The sequence below is a fragment of the Diachasma alloeum genome, unplaced genomic scaffold (assembly GCF_001412515.2).
Source record: "Diachasma alloeum isolate Michigan unplaced genomic scaffold, Dall2.0 Dall_scaffold_00364, whole genome shotgun sequence".
Classification (NCBI taxonomy): domain Eukaryota; kingdom Metazoa; phylum Arthropoda; class Insecta; order Hymenoptera; family Braconidae; genus Diachasma; species Diachasma alloeum.
In genome coordinates, this window is record NW_021680503.1 from 316151 (window position 1) to 340080 (window position 23930).

Consider the following 23930-nt stretch of genomic DNA (forward strand, 5'->3'; position numbering starts at 1 on the left):
TAGTCAAAATCGACTTAACCCGGTTTACGGCTTCGCTACTGAATCATTCTTTGGAAGAAACGATATATTGGTTAAAAATGAGTTCGAGTGAGAGAATATTTTTGAAATTCAGAAGGGCAAAAGTGTTTGCTCCAATGAGGGAATGAAGGGTAAGTCAGTTCTGATCGGATGGATGTCGCCTGAAGATGGAGAGTAGCTTAGTTCTCATACCGATCTATTTTTTCCAAATTCGATTTTGACTCAAATATACGTTCATTTATCCCATTAAATAAATATCCAGCATTTTCATAATTATTATCCTACACTCATTCTATTAAGATATTTTTTATAGCAATTTGGCTCAAATTTCCAAAGCTTAATTGATTAATTTTTTAATGAAAAGAGAATAAAAACAGAGTGAGAAATAAAAGCAGAGTGAGAATTTTCATGAGGAAAACCTCATGAGAAACTTCATGAGGAAGGATTCCTAAAGAAAATATTTCAATGAAGAAATTAAAATAAGATGAAATTTAACTGATTTTTTCTAGAAAATTTTTTCGTGCGGAAAATTTTGAAAACAAGGCTGATTAGGTTGAAGCGTTCATTTCCTTCAACTGATAATCAAAAGAATTTCAAATGTCATTGTTGATATTATAGAGATTTTCATGACCTCCCGTCGGCAAATCCTCAACAGCCAGTGGACACCATTCCCACTGGACCCACTGATGATCCCAAATGACAACTCAGTCGATCCTTTTGAATGATCAGCGCGCGCACCACCCCTATGCGCACATCAACCCTTAGATCCTCGTGGTCCATTGCCCTTGTAAACGCCGGTGTCGAGACTCAATTTGAATCGCGGCGGCAGTCGCGAGGCAACAGCCGACCCTCGTCATCCCATCCTGATCTCAAACCAATCCTTTCCGATCAGCAAGTATCCAGTGTGTGATTGTGATGTGCCGTGGATAATGTAATATCTCAGCTTCGTATTTATATTTTTCGTTGACAGTTAATTATTATGGAGTTTGCATTCCCGTCGGGGACAGATGAATCTCGTTGGAGATGAAGATGGCACAGATTGATGAAGTGATTATCGGATCGTGATTAGAGTGGTAATATCCCGCATTTTTAATGACATGTCGTGATTCGGAATTGCACGGGGAGAAGAGCGAAGGCTCCATATAATTTATCGATGCTATTCTAGGATTTTTCAGGGGAAATGTTAGAGATAGTTTTCAAGTTGATGACGTTGTTCATTTCCATGGTGAACAATAAGAGGAATAATTAATGGGATTTTGGAAGAGTTCAGCAATACTAATTTATTGTCAAATCGCGACGTTTCGCTGCATAGTTTTCAAGCGCTATTCATTTTGTCGCAGTTTGTTTCATTTTATTTTTAACGGTTTTTAGATTTTGTGTACGAAGTGCACTGTTGAAAACATTTTTGACTGAAATTTTTGGAACAGCTCTTGAGAGCTTTTATGGTTTCAAAGTTCCACTGGAATTTCGTGGAATTCTGTCGTTGAGAACTGAAAATTCAATGGGAAAATCTATGAGAATTGTGAAGCAGTTGAATTGTTTCATGAAAATGGTTCGAAATCAGGAAATTCAGGTAAATATATTCTTGAATTTTGAATTGATTGGAAATTGAGGGTAGTGTGGCACTGAATAGGCATATTTTCACTGAATATTCAAGTAAGTTAGGGAATTCTCGGCTTCCTGATGCTATAAAATTGGAATTTCACTGCACACCGGAAAAAATGTAATAGAATAACCTAGCGAATTCTACAGAAAATTTTAATGGTTTTTTGCCGATTCTATTGAAAAATTCCGCAGCTTTACTGTTTTTTTTATAGAACATGCTTTACAGAAAAATAAGAAGATTTTCATCTTTCTATACAAATTCTTCGTTTGAGACATTTTCCATTGGAATTCGTTGAGATTAATTTGTAATTTGAGCCGAGGCATTTATATAGGCAATATCTCAATAGAATGAATCCTGTAGAAAAATCGAATTCTGTTTTAAATTTTTTTTTAAAAAACGCAATTGCGTTCTTTTGTTGCGTTGTTATTGTATTTTTCATTGCGTTTTTTTCAATGATATTCCAAAATTTTTAGTAGCATAAAGACGAGAATTCCTTAACTCAATTGAATGTCCAATTTAATATGAATTTTCAGGGTCAAATTACATTGAGTTTTCAGTGAAATCTGAAATTTCATGATTTTTTCCCCCTAAATCATACTCAGTGTCATTGTCCTGAAAATTCAAGAATATATTCACCGGAATTTTCTGGTTTTCTATTTATTTTCAGGGATTGCAGTTTAAAACAGCAACTTACATTTCTCCTCGATTTTTCCACGAAATTATAAATTTTCAACGACGAAATTTCTTGAAATTTCATTTGTAATTAAATTCGATAAAAATTTACAAAAACTGTACCCGAAATGTCAGACAAAAATTTTTGACAGTATAGTTACAATTTTTTGTTATACCTGGTGAATATTATAAACATCTACGAAAAATATGAAGATAATCGTAGAAAAACCTGTGTAACTATGAGAATTGGAATTGAACCATAAAGTAATAACCCGAGAATGTTTTCAATTCAAGTCGATCAGACCACTATCTCTCCCTCGATATTGCACTGTCCTCGGAACCGCCATAAATATCTTGATCCGAAGGTAGTATGACATCTAGCAATTTGTGTGATGAATATTTTTCCATTACGCCGTACGTTTCCAACTTTATGAAAAACCGTCGTCCAACGCATTAGTCAGCGTCAACATTATTTGTATTTCGATTGGGGAAAACACACAAGTGGTGTTCAGTCGCAATTCATGACTCTCAATATTTTTCGGTATTAATTACTCCGGAATGAAGTGGCGAATTTTAGCGATTGCCTCACGGTAAATTAAACGCTGGACGAAAAAAAGTTAATTTATCAACATTATCGTGCACGATTGATTTATGGGAACGGGGCATACATGACCTATTTTTCCGTTCATTGTTCGCTATGGGAATCATCGGATGATTGGCGTCGTTTGTCAGTGTCTCTGGGAAGGTGTAACAATGGAGAGTATTCGATTGAGGGATTTGATTGGCATTCTTTCTGGAGGAATTGTTCGGGGGGGATAAATGCATTGAAGTTGGGAATATAATGGAAGGTCACGGGTGAGGGAAATGTCGTCAGATGTCACATTTTAATTTTTTTTTTGCGGTTCCGGGAATTTTTTGAGAGTGAAATATGATTAAGGTAATTATTTTAGATAATTTGGGGACATTGTTGACAGTAGAGAACAGGGTTTCTTTGCACGGAGACAAATGTTCAGTAATAATTACGGAACTCACTGTGCGCTCACCGATTACGGAATCGACTCAGAAAATTTAAGTGATGATATAGCAATTTTTCACAGGAGATTCTGGTGAAAATTACGGAACGCTCTGGAAAAATTCCGTGATAGTCCCGCAAAATTTCCTACAACCACATTTCGCTCCGGAATTACGCAAAAGATAACGTAATTTTTATTGAATATTTCCCTCCGTGTGCGAAATGAATGAGATAAATATTATTCACGTCAACGAGTGTGACTAGAGGGAATTTTGAAGTCGCAAGTTCAGGAATTCACAATTTTTTAATGTTCTCTCTGTTGACACGACAGTTTTCAACACTTACCGGTGATTATTCATGAAAAAGTAGTAATTATTATGATTAATTTAATTGAGTTCTGTTTCTAAAGGTTTTAATTTCTTATATCTAATGCGAAAAATCCCGCCTTCACACTCATTTCGATCGAAGTACAAGACTAATGAGTTGATTACCTCTCAAATTATTCCCCAAGCTTTGAAATTTAAATTAATCGGGGACCGTAGGGGGACCTAGGCCATTGCTAGGGATCTATAAAAATTTTGTGAGCTATCATATGAGCGTCAAATGAAAGATGCTAGTTACGACATTTTTGTGACATCGAATTATGACGGCATTATCATATGTTCGTCCTATTCCAATTAAATGGATTATGGTCACTCCTCAAATTTATGACATATTTTGTGACATAAATTCTACGTGATCATCGTATTCCACCTAAATAGCAGTAACAATGTTAGACTACTTAGAATTTAATGACAGTTTCTTAATGTTATGACATAATTTGTAACACAAACCTTATACGGAGAAAAAAATTGGAGAAAAATCACCGAACAAATCAAGAAATTGTGGAGCAAGCTCGATTTTCAGTACGTTTTCACCCTCACGGAAAAAATATACCTGAATTAAGTATAAAATATACTTCATTCAATTATATTTTATACTTGGGGGGTGGCTATTCCAAAAAATTTTCACTCCAACGCACTCTTTGCATGTTTGGCACAAAAAAATTGTTTTTTGATAATTTTCAAAAAACCATTTTCTTGACACAAGTAAGACTTGTAAGTATATTATATCAATAGCGAAGTGGTAAAACGGTTTAAGTCGATTTTGACTATTGGCCAGTTTTCAGTGAATATCGTGGAATCTAAGGGAGATAACTAAATTTTTCTTAAAATATTTTTCGTAGCACTCAATTTGCTCTAGAAAAAATGTTATCACAAAAATTTCATTATCTCCGTTAGATTCGCGAATATTCTTCGAAAACTCAACTAACAGATGAGTCGACTTAAGCCGTTTTACCACTTCGCCACTGATATATTCGAATCAACAATAATATACTTGAATCGAGTATATTTTTTCCGTGCTATAACGGGAAAAAAGTGCAAGACCAGCAGTGAATCCGAGTTTTCTCCGCTCGCCCACAAATTAATCACAAATCTTCTGGCATTAGGAATCATCGTGACCATGCTCACCCCCGTTCAGTTAAACAGAAGATAATTATGACCAGTCATTACGCGTGAAATACAGTTTACGATGGATAACTACTGGACGTTGATCAAAATCTAGTGGCACTGTTTCTCGAAAACCCCCAAGTGAAGATGGATGCGAGCACGGTGTGGAATTTGAGCAAGCGGTTGGAGCCGCTGGTGCAGAACTCATCGAATTGTACATCGATGGATGGTGGATGTTATTACGATCATGAGTTGGTCGATAGAGTGGTGAAAGTGGTCGTACCATTGTTCTTCGGCCCTATCGGTATACTCGGGCTTGTGGGTAATTCACTAGTGGTCATCGTTATTGCTCTCAATCCTGGTATGCGGTCTACCACGAATCTTCTCATTATTAATCTGGCAATAGCGGACTTACTGTTTGTCATATTCTGCATACCATTCACTGCTGCTGACTTTGTACTGCCGTACTGGCCATTTGGTGATCTGTGGTGCCGAATTGTCCAGTATTTGATCATCGTTACTGCCTGCGCTAGTGTTTACACGCTGGTACTCATGAGCTTGGATAGGTGAGTATTCATTCTGAGAGATGAGCCTTTTTTTTTCTAAACGAGAGGTGCTTTTGGTTGTTTAGAAAAAATGGGATTCGCGTTGTGAATGTTTGTGGCTTCGAGAAATGTTAATTTACACTGTTAGAAAATTACTCTTCAAATTTCATTGAAAAACCTTGAAATTTTTAACAACGATAAAATTACAGGGAATTTCTGCAGAATTCTTTATTGACGAATCAGCTAATTTCCCGAATATTCAAGTAATTCTCGATTTCCAGGTCCATACGGTACTGAAAAACATTAACTAGTGGATTGGGCTGTTGGTCGCTCGCTGCGCTCGCTCCCATTGCGGGTGGGTTGGTAGCGGATGTATTCATGTGGGTCCGACCCGTCGGACGGGTCGCACCAACAACTTCCCGATATTATTATTCCTCCCATTTTTACTAAAAGAATTCTTTTCAACTCTCAATACTCTGTTTATTTATTCATGAGAAACCCTTGTCTGAGCGATTTTCAAACTTTTCTCCAGGGAATTTTGGAAAAACCACTGGAAAAATCACTGGAGTTTCAGAAAATCCTAGATAAATCACTGGAGTGATTGGCTCTAGTGATATCCTGATGTTGACAATGCCAATCACGTCATTTATACAGGAGAAATACTTATCTTAGCCATTTTCAAACATTTCTCCAGGAAAATTTGGAAGAACTACTGGAGCGAATCACTCCAAAATCTAATCAGGTCTAAGTTACATGAAGACCTTTCGATTGCGTCCTCCATCATCTTGATCGCGCGAGTCATTCGGGAGAAATCGTTAACGAAAATTCCGTGGCATACAGACCTACATACACACATACACACACACACACAGACATGTTGTTTAGAAGTGTTTTAGACACCGAGAAACGTGGATAAATCGCAAAAAACTAATGATTCATTTTCAGGGTGATTACAATAACTACCCGATAGATCGGGAAGTTGATAAAATAAATAAAAAATTAGAAAAAAACGGAAGAAATATCATGGTGAAAAATATATGAAAAAAATTGGAGAAAATGAAGAGCTTTTCTTCATTATAATCGTTCGTTATGAGCATCTTATGAGAATGAGAAATTTTTGGTTATTTTTTTCTATTTTGAATTTTTCGTTCTGGAATAACTCGAAAACCATCAGACCAATATCAACCAAAATCTAATCCGGTCTAAGTTACATGAAGACGTATCGATTGGAGAAAAAAAAAGTTAAATCGGACCATTCGTTCACGAGAAATCGTTGACCAAAATTTTGACCACATACGTACAAAGTAACACACACACACACACACACACCCACAGACATTTTGTTAAAAACTATCGAGGAACATTAGAAACACCTTGAAACGTGGAGATATCATGGAAAATCGATTTTTCATTTTCGGGGGCATTACAATAACTTCCCTGCCCGGGAAGTTAAAAATGTGGAAAATTCAGGTAATAACTTCTCTGAATTTTTAATGTATTGAAAATTGAATTGTATGAAAATCAATGATTGTTCACCATGAAAAACCCAATTTTCTTGAATTTTCAAGATAAATGAGAAATTTAGTGAACGCTTTCATTTGAAATTGAATTCAAACTCGCAACATTGAAAATTCAGATGACATTGGGACTGAAGTTTAAAGAAATTTTCAATAGTGTAAGACTTTCTATTCATTTAAGACACGCAAATGGTTGCAGTCTTAAAAATGAGACGTTTCGGCATCCAAAAATAAGAAGTTCGATAGACACAACATTCATAATCACAAAATTTAAGACATTTTTCCTGTCTCAAGTCGAGACACATTAAGACTATTTCCATTCAGGAGATCCAAGTACTTCGGCAATTTTTTCTCCATCGAAATGCTTTTATATTTTTGTCGTCGTCTTTCATTTCAGCCCCATTTGACCCTATTTCGGGACATTTTACAATGATTTAAATCCGAATCTCGATATTATATCGTTAGAAAAAATTTTAAGAATCTGAAAAAAAAATTGAAAAGTTCACTTTTGGAGAAAGTATGATGAAATAATTAAAAAACGGCAATTTTTAAGAATAATTTATAAACAATCAATTTTCCACCGAAAATTATTTGTTCAAAATCGTAACAAATTTATTCATCTTCAGAATTTAATCAGAAATCTATTTTCTATCTGAAAAAATTGGGTTTTCGAAAGTTTAAATAATTTCAATTATTCATTTATAAACAATGAATGTTTTAAAAACAGTAATAATTCTGTGCAAAATATAATTTAGACGACGCTGAATATTCATGATTTTTTCAAATGTTTCTTACGCAATTTAATTGACAAATTTGATGATTGAAAATGGTATAGTTTGGTCTGTATTTGGATATCCTTAAAACCTGGAATCGTAAGACAGTAAAAACAAAAATGATTGGCGCCTTTCATGCAGCAGGTCGACAATGAAGAAAAAAAGGAGTCAAGTATTTGGAAAAATAAATGAAATATCATAAATTTGAAACAAAAGCCATGTAGAATACATGTCTCAATGTCTTAATTTAAGATACTAAAAACGACTTAAATTTGGAGCCACAACCGCCGGAAAATTGTCTCAATTTCAAACAGTAGTATTTCCAGTGGTCTTATTATTCATGATTGTGAGCGAACAAAGTCCATTCAACACCTTTTACTCATCGAATTTTGTTTTTCCCTCGGTAAAACATATCGCCGATATCTGTCCCCGGTTCTTCCCCCGATCATTCATTATCACCCATAATAACACCAGTACTCTGTACTTGACATGAAAAGATAGCCATCATCTCTTATCATTTGTATTCACTAACCGGAATACAAACTGATGACACCCGCCCCAGAAAGATCACCCCGAATGGGGTTGACTCGGTAACATTTTGATATGCGTTCAAGCACCTCCATTAGACTGATGGATAAGGGGTCGTTATTGAACCGAAAACAAATGCTCGGGAAATTCCTCACCAACAGTTGCATAAGTTTGGGGGAGACAGACGTAGGGAGACGCGATGGAGCTCAACGAAAAACGCAAACTCCTTTCTATTCAACAGGTATCTAGCTGTTGTGCATCCGGTGGCTTCCATGACTGTGAGAACCGAGCACCATGCGTTTATAGCTATCTGCATCGTATGGTTCGTCATACTTACGACGTCTATCCCGGTTCTCATCATTCATGGGGAGGTGAGTCTTTAACAATTTTTATTGACTTTGCAGATCACAGGGAGACCTGTGTAAATTTAGCGGAATGGTATCGGCTGATGGGGTGTTCAAAATAGGAGAGTTATTCCCTTTTTTGAGGCTGTTGCAAACTTTTCACGGAAATTTCCGGTTGATTTCAGGAATTTATTTATGGAGCTATAGTTCCCCTGAAATTTCAATACGGAGAGAAAAGTTGGATGGCAAATTTTACTATACGAAAGGTAATCGCGGAGCGAAATGTAATTCTATGAAAAAATATCTGTTTGCGGAGGATATTTGACGATTCATTCGGTGAAAAAGTCGATGCTGGGGACTTTTCTCTCGAAAGATGGGGATTAGACGAAAAGTTAAAAAAAGAAAAATTTGAAAATATTGATAATCGACGGAGTTATAATTTTTTGAAAATGGGTAGATTTTGCAAACAAATTTTTTATCAAATTGGCCTCAATATTGCTGCGATGTTTCAAGCTATCAAATTGCCCTTTGGCACACTCAAAGAAGATGAAAAACTCTTCAAAATGAGACGTTATACATATAGCATTATTTTCTGTTTGACGGAGTTTATACGAGAAAACGTATTTTTTTCAATCGTTTATTACTAAAAAAGCTATTTTTTTTCAATCTGCAATTTTCACCAAAAATTGTTAAAAAATGACTTGACGCCAATTATAGTTTGCCTTTTGCCGTAGCTCGGCGGTTATAATTTTTTTCACTGATACAAGTATTGAAAATGACCAAACATCGGTATTATTCATACAATTATCCCCCAAATGAGTGAATACTTGACTTGTTCGGTAATCTTTCTCTTTTTTTTCCGTGAGGGAATTTCATCATTAAAAATTGAAAAATTAAAAATTATTTTTGAAATTTAAATTAATTAATTATTCAAAACGAATAAATATTATGAAAATTGATAGAAATCAGAAAAATTCAGGTAAAAATAGTGTTTCATTTTTAATGAAAATTGAAAAGTCAGTGTAATTTGGTAGTGCAAATTCATGTTTATTTTTTTTAAATTCAAGTCAGTTGGGGAATTCTCGTTCGTCTGCCCCTCCAAAGTTTGGAATGTCATCATTCCATCATTGCATACATTTTAATTCAATTATTTAATCATTATTTTTATTGCAATCGGATTAAATATTCTTGAATTTTTCATTAATTGGAATTTTTTTTGCAATTCGGTACTGAATACCCAAATATTGATTGAAAATTTAAATAAGTCAAGGACTTCTCGTCTGCATGTTCTCCAAAAATTTGGAATTTCATTGAAATCTAGAATTTCATACTTTTTCCTAAATTGAAATTGTTATCAATTTATAGTTTCCCAAACATTTCGGGGAATTTCATCATAAAAATCAGAAACTAGAATTTCATGAGGGGTTACTCACTCCCGAAATCATGGCGCCACTCTGGCACGAAATCATTCCGAAATCACTTCGAAATCACATGAAATCGCCTGAAATCAACGAAATCACCAGACGAATTCGTTATTATTATTGGCCAGTTATTATGGCCAGTTTTGATTTTGATAATTTGACAACAATCGGTTTGCCCCACCTCTATTATTTATTAACTTTATTTATCTGAAATCACTGATTTCGAATAACTGCAATCAGTCAAAATCATGAAATCACCTCTCGTGACGCTCGACATCACCGAAATTATTTTATCCGAAATCACTGAAATCATCGCTGAAATCACCCGAAATCGATTTCATATCGATAACATGGTGTCACTCAATTACGGAATGACAACCCCTTAGAATTTCATCAGTGCACCTGACAATCGCTGTCAGAAATAATACCATCCCGCTAGATCTACGGAGGTCTGATCTCGACTCATTAATTTCGCAGATTTATATTCAGTTGCAGACCGATCCGGATCCGCAGCCCGCCTGCAGGATTCTCCCAGACGTCAATCGGACGGTATTCCAAGTGACATTTTTTCTGTTGAGCTATGTCATTCCGTTGACACTCACGTGTGCACTGTACGTGTTCATGCTCATTCGGTTGTGGCGAGGGGCGCGTGCCAGTGCTGAAAGTCGAAGGGGACGAAAAAAAGTCACTAGGCTCGTCATAATTGTCGTCGCTGTCTTCGCGATATGCTGGTTTCCCATTCAAGTAAGTGATGTTCACGTTTCTCCGTTAATAAGTATGAAGATTGAGGGGAAAATATCAGACACAATTTTTTATTACTTTTCATCCAATTTTTGTTCATCATAATTTTATGCAAATGAAAATGGCATTTGCAATAAAATTTTGTATTTCAAATAAATTTTATTAAATTTTATTTTATTATTAAATTTATTAAATTAATTTCAATAAATTTTGCATTCAAAATATCAGGCGACAACGAAATTTAATTGGGAAATTTGAGTCATTCCGTTGCATTTAATTATGATGTAATTATGATGTAATTGTGAATGTAATCATAAATGCATTCGTAGCTTCGGTTTTTTATATGCCAAAAAAATAGCATGTTTTTCTCTGATAAATTTATATTTTCATTTGAATTGGAATTTTTTCTGAAAATAAATGATCCATTTCTGGATTGAATAGAAAAATGACATGCAGTCACGCAATTTAATTAGCGAACTTGATTAATTTTGGCGCATTATGCCGTAATTATGAATATAATTATAAATCCAATTATGCAAGCAATTAATGTGAAAGTTGTTTGGTGTTTCAGGTAATTCTGGTGGCGAAATCACTGGACTCGTATCCCATGACGACAACGTCGGTCATGATTCAGGTGGCCAGCCACGTTATGGCGTACATGAATAGCTGTGTTAATCCAATTTTATATGCATTTTTGAGTGATAATTTTCGGAAAGCCTTTCGGAAGATTATTTATCTCAGGCCGAGGTACCAGGCCAAGGGGGCGGGTGGACCGCTGACCAAGACCACTCGGGCGGCGAGCAGCGGTGACATCATATAGGTGAGAATTCCGGCTTTTATTCCTTCTCTTTGATGTCAATATCGGAAATTTCGACATTCCCACGCTAGTGAATTTTAGGAGATGTTCTTTTAGGGTCACTCAGCGTGAAATTATCTTCTTCATAAGGGGAATGTGAAACTGAAAAGACGGAGAATTTTGTCAGCACGATTTGATCTTTATTCTCAATTTCATTATTCTAGGAGTAAAGCGCATGATTTCTCCGGGGAATTTTAAAATTGGAAAATTATTCCTGGTGGTAGTGAATTGTATCATGGTGTTCTGGAGCTAGTTGAGTTAATGTTCTCCCTTGCGCAGAGTGGAATTGAATTCCGAGTAGTGGAATTGAATTCGATTTAGGAGAAAAACTAATGAAATTTCGAACTTCACTGAGAATTTATTGAACTTTGAACTTTTTGGGCAGCGGGAAGACAAGAATTCCATCATTCGCTTGAATTTTTGTGAATCTTAGGGAATGTTCTTGTAGACTTACTCAGCGTGAGATTATTCTCTTCATAAGGAGAATGTGAAATTGGAAAAACGGAGAATTTTTCCAGTAGAACTTGATGTTTATTCTCAATTGCATATTAAAGGAGAAAAGTGCATGACATCGCGGGGGAATTTTAAAATTGGAAAATTATTCCGTTTAATTGTTTCACTGTGTTCTGCATCTAGTTATGTTAATATTCTCCGTCAGCGCGGTGTGGAAATAAATTCCGGGTAGTGACAGTGGATTTTACTGCGAGGAAATAATAAAATTTTGGAGAATTCCCTAATTCTCTTCAATTTTAGTGAATCTTAGAAAATATTTTTCCAGACAGACTCAATGCGAGATCATTCTCTTCATAAATAACGAGAATGTGAAATTGAAAAGAAGGAACATTTTTCAAGTACCACTTGATTTTTATTATCACTTCGCTGTTCCAAGAGCAAAGTAGATGATTTCTCCCGAGAATATTAAAATTGGAAAATTATTCCTCGCGCTATTTCATTTTTTCATCGTATTCTGGATCTAGTTGAGTTAATATTCTCACTCTGCTCGAGGTGGAATTAAATTCCGGGCTGTTCTGCTGATGAAGATGGGGACGTAAATACTCGGGAAATATTAATTAGGTCTCATTGTTTTTATGGTACCCGCGAGGAATATTCCGCGGGGGTATACCTATTGTTGGGTAAACGGCGGAAGATGGGGCGCGGGGAGGAATGGGGTTATCCGCGGAGGATTGACGTAGGTATAGAAATGGAAGTGTCATTCGATAAAATGCGAGGGAGACGAATCCCTGGAGAGGATTTGAAGGAGCGCTGGTTAAATTTGGGGAGAAATTTCCTGTTTATTTTTTTTAGATTTTTATCTCCTGGGAAACCACCAAAAAAAATGGAGAAAAATTACCAAACAGTCATATAGACTGTTGAAAATTGTCATCGAATTTCATTACCACTGAAATGCCAGGGAATTTCGTCATTCACAATTCAGAATTTTGTGGAAAAATCACAGAGAACTGTAAATTTCAGTGCCAGTTTTCCCTGAAAATGAATAGGAAACCAGAAAATGCCGGGAAAAATATTATCTACCGGATATATATAATACATTTCGCATATTCTTAAACGAAATTTTCACGGAAATCTCCGGAAATTTTATTAGAAATCCCTAAAAATTAGAATTTTAATACTTAAGAGCAATTTTTCAAAAGAATTCTCTCCATGTACCATTTGGGAAATGTTACTGTACAGGGAACAGTAATTTTTGCAGCCATAGATGTATTTTTTTATTGAACGAAAAGTAAGATATTCCCCCCAAATGTATTTTTTATTGAACTACAATTTTGCTCCACGATTACCTTCCGTGCACTAAAATTTGCAACAATTTTCTAGTACTTTTCATTCAACTTTTTCTCCATGTAGTTTTACTGGAATCTCTCCTCTTTTATTTCATTATTTTTCATTTAATTTTCATTTTCCCACTGAAATTTGGAATTTTATGATCTTTTCCCCCTGAATGGAACCAATGTCAATGTTTTTTTAAACGAGGCTGCCTGCGCGGAACAATAATGTTTTCAAAATGTTATTGTGCTATCTGTTAATATTGGAAATTTCCTTGTGCTATTGAAGACGTAATAGTCAAACAAGCGCAGTAATTTACTCTCCTGATCCCCCATTTGAGTCCGATGATAAAGCGCCCGATGCATTCTAAAGTTTTTTCATTATGTGATCATATCATAAACTCAAACTCCTAGTCGTTCAAATATTCTAGTTGCTCGTAAAACCCCACTTTCTCGATGTGCATCATAAAATATTTGATTTGACTAACTTTTTCCTCTAAATTCTCCTCTCCATCCCGTAAAACAGAGCTGTTCATGTTCACACGGACTAGTCCGGAGTTATTCAACTCGAGTTTTCCAAGTCGTAAGGGGAGTACTATTGCTGGTTATCCTGGGTATTCTCTTTATTTCATTTTTCTTTATTAGGGTGGAAGGATAAACTCATTAAGTGGTTGACATTGAATCAACTTTTCGCTTGTGCTCTGTTGGAAGTAAGTTGAAGTTTTATGGACAGACGACTGGTAATTTTCAGTGAAGTGGATTTCGGGAGAAAAATCATAAACTTTCTAATTTCAAAATTACAAAACGTCAATTTTCATGGAATAATGGAACTGAAATTTATAGCTTTCTTTGATTTAGCCGTGAATTTTTCAATTTTCATTGTCATGTGATCGGGGGAAAATCAAGAAATTTTAGATTTCACTCAAAATTTCATGAAAACGGCGAGGATTTTTCATTGTACTCCCGGAATTTTCCTGAACTAAAATTTAGAGATTCCATTGATTCTTCCATCAATTTTTTAATTTTCAATGCTGCAATTCGTTGGAATTTCAATGGAACTATAATATGATGAAAATTCCCAAGAAGTCTTCCAGAAATTTCAGCCAGAAATGTTTAAGAATATCCAACTACTTTAGTCAAATTTTGAAAATTTGGAGCATTTCTAGAAATAATCTATAAACAATCAATTTTCGGAATCGTAGCAAATGTATTCATATTCAGAATTTGCTCAGAAATCGATTTTAGGCCTAAAAAATGAGGTTTTCGAAAGTTTAAACTATTTCAATTATTCATTTATAAACAACGAATGCTTAAAAAATGCTAAATCTGTGCAAAATATAATTTTAATGACCCTGAATATTTATGATTGTTTTCTATTTTTTTTCAAGTAATTTAATTGACAAATTTGTGCACGACTACACGTCCTTAACGACGTGTAGTTTTAATGAAAGCTGGAATTATTCTTCGTGTTCATGAAATTATTTATCGTGTTCATGTTCCACTGAAAATTCAGGAAATTTTATCCTTGAACAATCAAATATTCTATTGATTTTCTGTTCAAATGACCTGGAAATCAATAAAATACTTGATTTTTCAATTATTCTGTGAAAATTATTCTGTGAAAATTCTAAAAAATCAGGAAAATTTGGGAAAAATTGGACATTCATGTCATTTCGTCTCCGAATATTCATGTTCAACTAAAAATTCAATGAAGTTGTGATATTTCCATCTCACTCCCACTGAAAACATGAATTTCCGTGAATTCCATTAAAAAATTGAGATTTCATAAAAATGTTTTTCCTAAATGCGATTCAATGTCACTTTCATGAGATTTACTATAATATCTTCCACGAAATTGAAAAAAATTTTCAACAGTGTATCCCTTTCGTTTCGATTCCGAGAAATCGACAATCCGGATTCTGAGAAATTCGACCCTCCCGAGTGTAGCAGGTAAATGGGACGAAAGTATCAGTCCCATTCGCTCGATTCATCTCATTCAGAAAATGAAAGAAAAGCCTTGGGTACGTGAAAAATTAGCGAAAATCTCTGGTGAAAAAGCGCTTTGGTGGAGTAAAGTAGACGCGGGTATTTTCATCAGACCGAGGGAAACGGGCGGAGGACGAAGGGAGTGGGATCGTTGGGAAGAGTCGTATTTATTCATCCAGCTGCCATCCATTTGTACGTATTCTCCAACATCGCGGAAAATTTTCTCTTCACCCTTCCCCTTTTATTCCCCCCGATCATTCACGAAACTCAACACCTCTCACAGTCATACGTAAGTCTATCCCTCTGTACGGTTCCGCTCGATAAAAAAAAGGAATAAAATGGAAATAAAAACGGGTAACATATTGCTTTAAGGGGCCCACGCACCACTCGTATGGGGCTGTTGCAGAGGGCATTTCCGGAGTGCGTTAAAGTAATGGCGCTACTAGGCTCATTTATTTCTACATGAATTCGGAAGAATGGAAAGAAATATTGCAGAGGAAATGATGACACGAAATAAGAGTGTCTTGGATCATTCTAATTTGAAATTGAAAGTAGGACGACATGAAACATTCTCATCTTCCGGGAAAACTAAGTTTTTTAAAAAGAAAATTACGATTTTTCAAAAATATATTTTGATTTGTAAAGAAATTTAAGATTTTTCTAAAATGTGAATTTTTGGACAGAATTTCAAGCCATTTTAAGTAAAAAATTGCAATCATGGAAGAAATTATTCTTCTGGAAAAGGGGGGTTTTTCGAAAAAAAATTCTGAAGAATTATAATTTATCCAAAAAATTCAGTATTTCTAAAAATATTGCGGTTTTCCAGAAAATTTTACGGATTTCACATCAAAGATTTTTCATGTGAAAAACTTGTAATAATTCCCTAAAGAAATTTAGTTTTTTTGTGAAAATGTAAATACCTCGAAAGAATTACATTTTCCAAAAAAATCAGAATATTGGTGGATTTTTACTTTAAATTCTATTTGAAAAAAAATCTATTTTTTATCTTGGAAGAAGATAATCCTTTAAAAAAGGCTATTCTTTAAAAAATTCACGTTTTCCTGAAGAATTATAATTTATCCAAAAACTTCCAATTTTCTAAAAACATTTTAATTGTCTAAAAAATGTCAACTTTTTCAGCTGAAATATTTTTCACTCAAAATATTTACAATACTTTCCTAAAAATATTCAATTTTTTTATGAACATTACAATTCTTCGAAAGAATTACATTTAAAAAAATCGGAATCTCGGTAGAAGTTTTTTTGAATAATTCTATTTTTCAAAAAATCCCCATTTTCTTTGGAGAACTGTAATGCACCAAAACAATCCAATTATTTAAGAAAACTCAAATCTGTTGAAAAAGTTTGCATCTCCCCCAGAAACCTCCATTTTTCCAAAACATTTTTTTCTCTAAAATGTCAGCTTAATCGAAAAAAATGTAATTTTTAAAAAACTTGGCTTTCATTTTTATTTCCCCTGAGACTCCGGAAATCCAAGCCAAAAAATTCAACCAGTGTACAGAGGCATTAACAAGTCGCCTAAACCGGTGTCCCCCGTAAAGCCGAATTATCGTAGTTTCCCTGTTCATCCCTTAGCGGCAGTAACATTCGTATATCCGCGAGCGTTACATATCAAAAATATACCGCGCGGAGCACGTATGTAATCCACAGAGGCCAGAGGTTTTCCCAGCTACACACGAGACTGCGCGCCTTATATACTTTATCCCCGACTCGTTAACTTTTTCCCCCGGAAATGAGAGAAAATTGCTGCAACTGCAGAATGGGAAAACGCAGGATGGCTTGAGGGCTCCGTAATAGTGAGTCAAACGCTGGAGATCTCGAGTCGCAGCTCGAGAAAAAAACGCCAAGAGTCGATGGGGGGAATTATCTCCAAGATTGTTCTCCTCATCGTTCTTATCCTTTTTCACTCCTCCATTTACGATTTTGCGCTGAGTTCTCCTTGGTATGAGCTTCAGTGTAGGGACTCTATAAATACCCTCTGGAGGCTTGTACCCTGTGGGTGAGAGAGCCGCGTTCGAATTGGCGAAATATACGATGCACGTGTTCCACAAGCGAACGGTTGAAAGAGGAAAAAGGAAGGCGATAGATTATATCTTTGATACCAGCGTACTGAACATTTCGGGTGATTTTACTTTTTTTACAAATGCTATTCGAGGGATGAAATGTTACTCAACTGCAGCATAAATCGTACCGAGAGGTTTTTCGCGCTGGATCAATATAGATTGAGTTGTGTATGAAGGAGGTACATTTAATGGGAGGTTCTTCTGCATTTACCGGGGATGTATTGAATGGGGATCGTTCGCGGCGGAGTGTTTTCCGCTCTAATATTTACTGATAAAGTGGAAAGTCTAGACGGAAATTAATGGCGAAGCTTTATTGACCAGGTTCTCCTCGTGAATCGGCATCAATCATCAGTTTTTGTAATATTTTCGTTGAAATTTGAAAATGACAAAATAATTGATGATTTAAATTTTCAATTGACGACAAATTAAATAATTAAAAATATGGAATTGAATAATTGAGTTCAACTGCAGCGTAAATCGCACGAAAAGGTTTTTTGCGCCGGATCAATATATCTTTAGTTGTGTTTGAATGAGCTATATTTAACTGGAAGTTCTTCCGTATTTACCAGAGATGCATTGAATGAGGGTCATTCCCAACCGAGCTTTTTGCGCTCCAATATTTACTGACAAAATATAAAATTAGGGCGGAAAATAATGACGAGGCTATATGGGCTCATCGAAAGCTAGCGTATGTCTTGGCTTCCCACGTGATCGGATGTCCGATGATATTCATTGACGTCGCCCCTCCCCCCCCCACTGACGGAATGGTATTAGCTGTTGACGATGGCCCGAGATCATGTATTGCAAATCAGCGAAGTGAATATGCAAGCATCGATATTATCTGATTGCACCGATGCGTTGGGTTGAGTAACACAGGGATGATGAGGACATGAATCATGACGTACGAGGGTTTCGTAATCACTACAATACTAATGGCAATCAAACCGCTGACTAAATCAATAAATAAATTCCGAAGAAATAGAACTAGATAAATGAGTGAGTGTGAATTATCATTCACCTTCATCCCTTTGCGAATGTCTGCAATGTAATATACTTGAAATTGGACTGAAGAAACGTCCGGTCCGGTCGCAGCGAAGCCACCAAATTCTGCGACAGCGTGAGTTTCCTCCCCCGGGATATTTAAATTACTTCGATAACTTATTTCATTAACGCAACCGGGTAAACCAGAAGGAGAGCTGAAAGATGCTAGTCCCCTGTATCCTGAGGTCGCCAGCAAATTGAATGAGACCAGAAAATTGAGGAAGTCCCTCGAGTGAAACTTGGAAAAGCATGGAACAGCACTTCTATATTGCGTTTCTACCAGTTTCTTTCCAAGAGTTGATTGCTCAGTTGAATTTTTCATCACTTATCGTGATTTTTCAGACCCCACTGTATTTCGACAGTTGTCACGTCGTCCATTGCACCCCACGCTAGCTCACGTCGACTTTCGGAGCCTTCAAAAGAAAACCTATTACTTAAATATCTCATTCTGTTACACCGAATGCACTCTCACAAATGTCCGGAAATGGGGAATCGATTGGAGGTATAAACGTATTCTAGATGGTTGAGACCATTTAACGGGCAAGAACTCTCAAGAGTTCGCTTTTTTTTAACGTGAGACGTGATGGAGATGTAGGGAGTACTTAGATTAATGAAATGGTGGTGGGAATGCGGCTGCAGCGTCTCGTGTGTGGCTTCAGTGGGTCTGGGATTGATTGAGGAAAGTACGGAGGACGAAGTGGTTGCCAACGTCTTAATTAGCTGGTTCAGACCACTGGTCAACAATGCTTTGAGGCTCGGAAAAGGTCCGCTGTGTTTCGAGGATCCACTAAGTCACTTCGGAGTGGGACGTACTCTTCCTTCGGGAGATTGCACCCGGCCATTGTGAACGTCTTGGAGAGATCTATCGGTTGACATTCGAGAGAGGGTACATCAAATATGTTCAGGAAATTAATCCTTAGTTGTTTGTAGAGGAAACCTTTGGAGACATTCCATTGCTGTTGGCTTTTCCTAGGTACTTCCATTATCGCAACCATTAGAGGAGATGGTGGCTGATATCGATAGGAGGTATTCCATCAGAACTGATTGAACTTGATGGTTATCAAACATCTTCAAAAGGTGTTGATTCCTTTATCGTAAGGGTTGATTTGGTTGTTTTGAAGCTTGATATTTTCCGTGTGAGAGAGAAAGGTAAAGGCTAGCGTCTTCAAGACGTCTTAATCTAAGATTTTGGACACCTAGAATGTCTAGAATGCGTGTCTTAATGTCTCAATGGAAGTCACCACAAATGACTCAGATGTAAGAAGGAGACAAAAGCATCTTACAACAGAACTGATGTAACTTAATGATCATCGAAATAACTTCAAAGAATTGATATTTTCTGGGCACATAAGAAAACACCTTTTCGGTTTAAGAGATCCTTGGTTGTTTGTAGAGGAAACCTTTGGAGACATTCCATTGCTTTTGGTAGGTCCATGGCTTGTCCTAGGTAGGTTTTTGAGGTGGCTTTCCCATTATCGCAACCATTAGAGGAGATAGTGACTGATATCGATAGGAGGTTTTCCATCAGAACTGATTGAACTTGATGGTTATCAAACATCTTCAAAAGGTGTTGATTCCTTTATCGTAAAGGTTGATTTGGTTGTTTTGAAGCTTGATATTTTCCGTGTGAGAGAGACAGGTAAAGGCTAGCGTCTTCAAGACGTCTTAATCTAAGATTTTGGACACCTAGAATGTCTAGAATGCGTGTCTTAATGTCTCAATGGAAGTCACCACAAATGACTTAGATGTAAGAAGGAGACAAAAGCATCTTAATTACAACAGAACTGATGTAACTTAATGATCATCGAAATAACTTCAAAGAATTGATATTTTCTGGGCACACAAGAAAACACCTTTTCGGTTTAAAAGATCCTTGGTTGTTTGTAGAGGAAACCTTTGGAGACATTCGATTGCTTTTGCTAGGTCCATGGCTTTTCCTAGGTAGGTTTTTGAGGTGGCTTTTCCATTATCGCAACCATTAGAGGAGATAGTGGCTGATATCGATAGGAGGTTATCCATCAGAACTGATTGCACTTGATGGTTAGCAAGCATCTTCGAAAAGTGTTGATTCTTTTATCGCAAAGGTTGATTTGGTTGTTTTAAAGCATTGGTATTTTCCATGCAAGAGAGGAAGGTAAACACTAGCGTCTTCAAGGCATCTTAATCTAAGATTTTGGACACCTAGAATGTCTAGAATGCGTGTCTTAATGTTTCAATGTAAGTCACCAAAAACGACTTAGATTTGAGAAGAAAATAAAAGCGTCTTAATTGCAGAGACTAGTTTTTCTGATGCATCAGAACTGATTTAACTTAATGATCATCGCAATAACTTCAAAGAATTGATATTTTCTGCGCACGCAAGAAACCATCTTTTTTAGGTTAAAAAAAAACATGCTCGTTTGGTGCAATAAAAAAGTCGTTAAATCGTTATTTAATGCCTCAGTACTTAACACGTGTTCACTCCAACAGTACAAAGATCTGTCAAAACATTTAATTGCTGCGGAAACTTGCAATTACAAACGCACGTGAAATGGTTTCCATCTGAGTAGATTGAAAATCTCATTAACGGTTGCATTCTCATTTCCAGGACACAATCTATGATATTCAGAACTAGTCGATAGCAGAAGGCTGACTGGAAGCCTTTGACTAGAGGGCGCCCGAGACTTCACAGGATGATTGGCAATGAGAAGGTACAAGGCTCCATCAAATGCATGGTGCAATGCTTTTGTATCTCGAGTTATTGCGTAATTTACAAATGGCTCAATACCAAAGATAATTGTAGAGCACGGTGGGAGAATGATCTTTGTTCAATTTGACTGGTTACAATGATGCTGTATGATCGAAGTGGCTGGATACTCAGTGTGATTCCGTGTTGCTTCTCTTTTCCAACGATTTTCCCAATGAAAAATAGTCTATAAATAACGATCGTCATGTCATTTGAGTGTATAAATGTACCAAATGGTGTTATAAATTATATGAAGTGTTAATGATTGCTGTTAGACTTTATCATAACGATGTATGAGAAACGAATATTATTGATTTGTAAAATTTGCAGCACAAGGATGAAGTAGATAGGGAATATAACTTGATATGTATACGAATATTCACACGAATGAGTACCTCTTGACTTTGAATTGTAGGAAAATTGAATAAAACGTGGAGATAGATTTTGAATACATCTGACTAATATATTGAATCAGCGGAGGATGGTATATGAGCCCCTGCCTCCTCCGCGAGATTCTCCAGTGCGAAAAATTATTACCACGTTTTTTCTTCCCCTTGAGAGATCAAAATATTACACTCACGTAGGAATAGTTATTTTTATTGAATAACTGAATGAATGAAATAACAATACAATGGGGGGTAAATGTTCTGAGTGTACATAGAACTAATTTATCATTAAATTGATATCGATGTACATGAGTGTAAATTTATAAATGTTGAAGGGAGACTAACTTGTAAAATAACTGTACTTTAATTGTATATTAAATCCAATAAGTATATGCTAAATATGGAGTTTAATGTTCGCTATAATCCTTTATCCAGAACCATTACAAATTCTGAAGCACCTATTAATTCCACTGAAAATATCACAATCAAGTTCTACATTAGAGTAGTACGACAGGGAAATGTGTGGGCGGCGTGGGGCTTAGCCTTTAGTTGTCGATTCCATCTGGCTCGCTCCATAAATCTCAACTGGGTTCAGCGGGGGGTCTTCTTGAACGGAAAGAAAAAGCAGTGAGTAAAGGAACGTTTATGATGGACGTAAAATTAAATGGACTCGTCGCTTTTACGAGTGCCAAGGCAGCGTAAATATTGATGCTCTTATATGACGCTCTCCAGTAAATTTTCCAGGATGAAAAATACTTGCGATGACAAAGAGTACATTCTCGCTGAGTTTGGTATTATCCAAGCGTCAGTTGCCCCCGGTTTATGCGACTAAATGCACTGCATGAAATGTTCATTTACATCGTAACGAGGGGGCGAGGAAAAATATTAGATTTTTGAGTGGTTCTCATGGATGCAGTGGCAATAATGATTCATTGAAAAACTCCATCATTAGGTCATCGATATTGCAATGCATCTGTCAACTCATCATGACCTAAATTGAAACCAAAATTATGTAAATTTATTGTCGAGGTTTGAGAATTTGAAATAATTGGGTCAAAAGTCTGGGCCTAACGCCCTAACATTGAAACCAAAACTATAAGTTCTCAACTGAAAAACAAAATTGAATATTAAAAATACGTGAATAAATAGATAATAAATGAATAACAAAAAGCAATAATAATTGGGAGAGTTTAATGGATCCGGGAATATGTCGCCAAACGGATAATTGGCGTGATCTCCCTCGAGGGAGAGTGTGCCGAGGGTGTAAAAAATTCATATGGCTCTGGTAGGAGAGATGCTGGTGACAATCTCCTTTGCGGATGGCTGCAGACTCTCAGAATTCTTGTAATTGCCCGTCCCGGCAACACAGCGCCAGCTTTTTGATACCCCGCACTCTCGCATTATGCCGGCCTGAGTGAGTTTCCATGTTAACGCGTATGATGCCTGCTATTTCGGGAGAAAATAAAGAGAGAGATATGGATCAGAGGGCTGGTACAATGGAAATTGGAAAACTCGTTTCAATTATAGGGGGGTAAAACATGATGTGTTCGTTAATTCAGTTGAATTCATTGGGTAAACAGGGAAATAGGGGGAATGTTTGGAGGAATTAATTTCATTTTTCTCCGAATTGCGGAATGCTGACAGCTATTGGATTTCAATTATTTTTAGAGTTCTCGTTATTTTTTGAGAGTCAAATATAATTGGACGGATTACTTGAATTCATAGGGGGAATTATAAACGGTAGGAAACAGAAATTTGTTGGAAAGCGAACGAGAAAAATTCCATTCACAACAACTTGCGGTAGATGGTTAGAAATTTTTTGAAATAACAGATACATTTGAATTTTCAATATTCGGAACTTGAATTCAATTTCAGAGTAAACTGCTCATGGAATTCCTGATTCATCTTGGAAATTCAATAAAATTAAGTTTTTCATGATGAATGATCATTGAATTTTCAATGACAATTTGGATTTTCACATCTATCGCGAGAATTAAGCATTACATTCAATTGGATTTTCAAGAGATTTAAAATTCAGAAGAAAAGTTGCCTAAATTTTCACGATTTTCAGCAATTATCAGGGTCGTATGAACCTGAGAAATCAAATTTCATTGAATATTCACGAAAATTGACAAGATCAATGAAAATTTCATGTAAATTATTTCTTGTTAAAAATTTCAAGATTTGTTACTTGAAATTTCAGGAGTAATTTTCTGACAGTGTACGGCAGAGGGAATTTTTATTTCAATATTTTATTGAATTATCATAAATTAAAAGAACAGGTATAATACAAATGAAATTAACGTATGAAAAAAATTATTCGAAAGGTTAGACTGTGCATTTAAAACAAAATTTGGTGAGTCGACATATAATTTAATGTTTTTTTCATTACAAAATAGGATAT

The 23930-nt window shown here is 35.9% G+C and overlaps 1 protein-coding gene across 3 annotated transcripts; it reads left to right on the forward strand.

The window, feature by feature from the left end:
• Positions 1 to 854: 854 nt before the first annotated feature.
• LOC107041374 (allatostatin-A receptor) lies at positions 855 to 21925 on the forward strand. Of its 3 annotated transcripts, none has more exons than XM_015261897.1 (6): positions 855 to 1091; positions 4798 to 5364; positions 8403 to 8532; positions 10404 to 10670; positions 11239 to 11487; positions 21003 to 21925. In XM_015261897.1, exons 2-5 carry the CDS (start codon positions 4946 to 4948, stop codon positions 11485 to 11487), a joined length of 1065 nt encoding a protein of 354 aa, XP_015117383.1. In that variant the 5' UTR covers positions 855 to 1091; positions 4798 to 4945; the 3' UTR covers positions 21003 to 21925. The 3 variants fall into 3 exon arrangements, with proteins under 3 accessions (XP_015117383.1, XP_015117385.1, XP_015117384.1); XM_015261899.1 differs by having other exon boundaries at positions 10416 to 10670; XM_015261898.1 differs by lacking the exon at positions 855 to 1091 and adding an exon at positions 4043 to 4213.
• The last annotated feature ends 2005 nt before the right edge of the window (positions 21926 to 23930 follow it).

Coding starts and splice junctions, on each gene's coding strand:
- LOC107041374 (XM_015261897.1), top strand. CDS start 4,946: ATGGATGCGAGCACGGTGTGGAATTTGAGCAAGCGGTTGGAGCCGCTG. Junction 8,533..10,403: donor TTCTCATCATTCATGGGGAG/GTGAGTCTTTAA, acceptor TTAATTTCGCAG/ATTTATATTCAGTTGCAGAC. Junction 10,671..11,238: donor TATGCTGGTTTCCCATTCAA/GTAAGTGATGTT, acceptor TTGGTGTTTCAG/GTAATTCTGGTGGCGAAATC.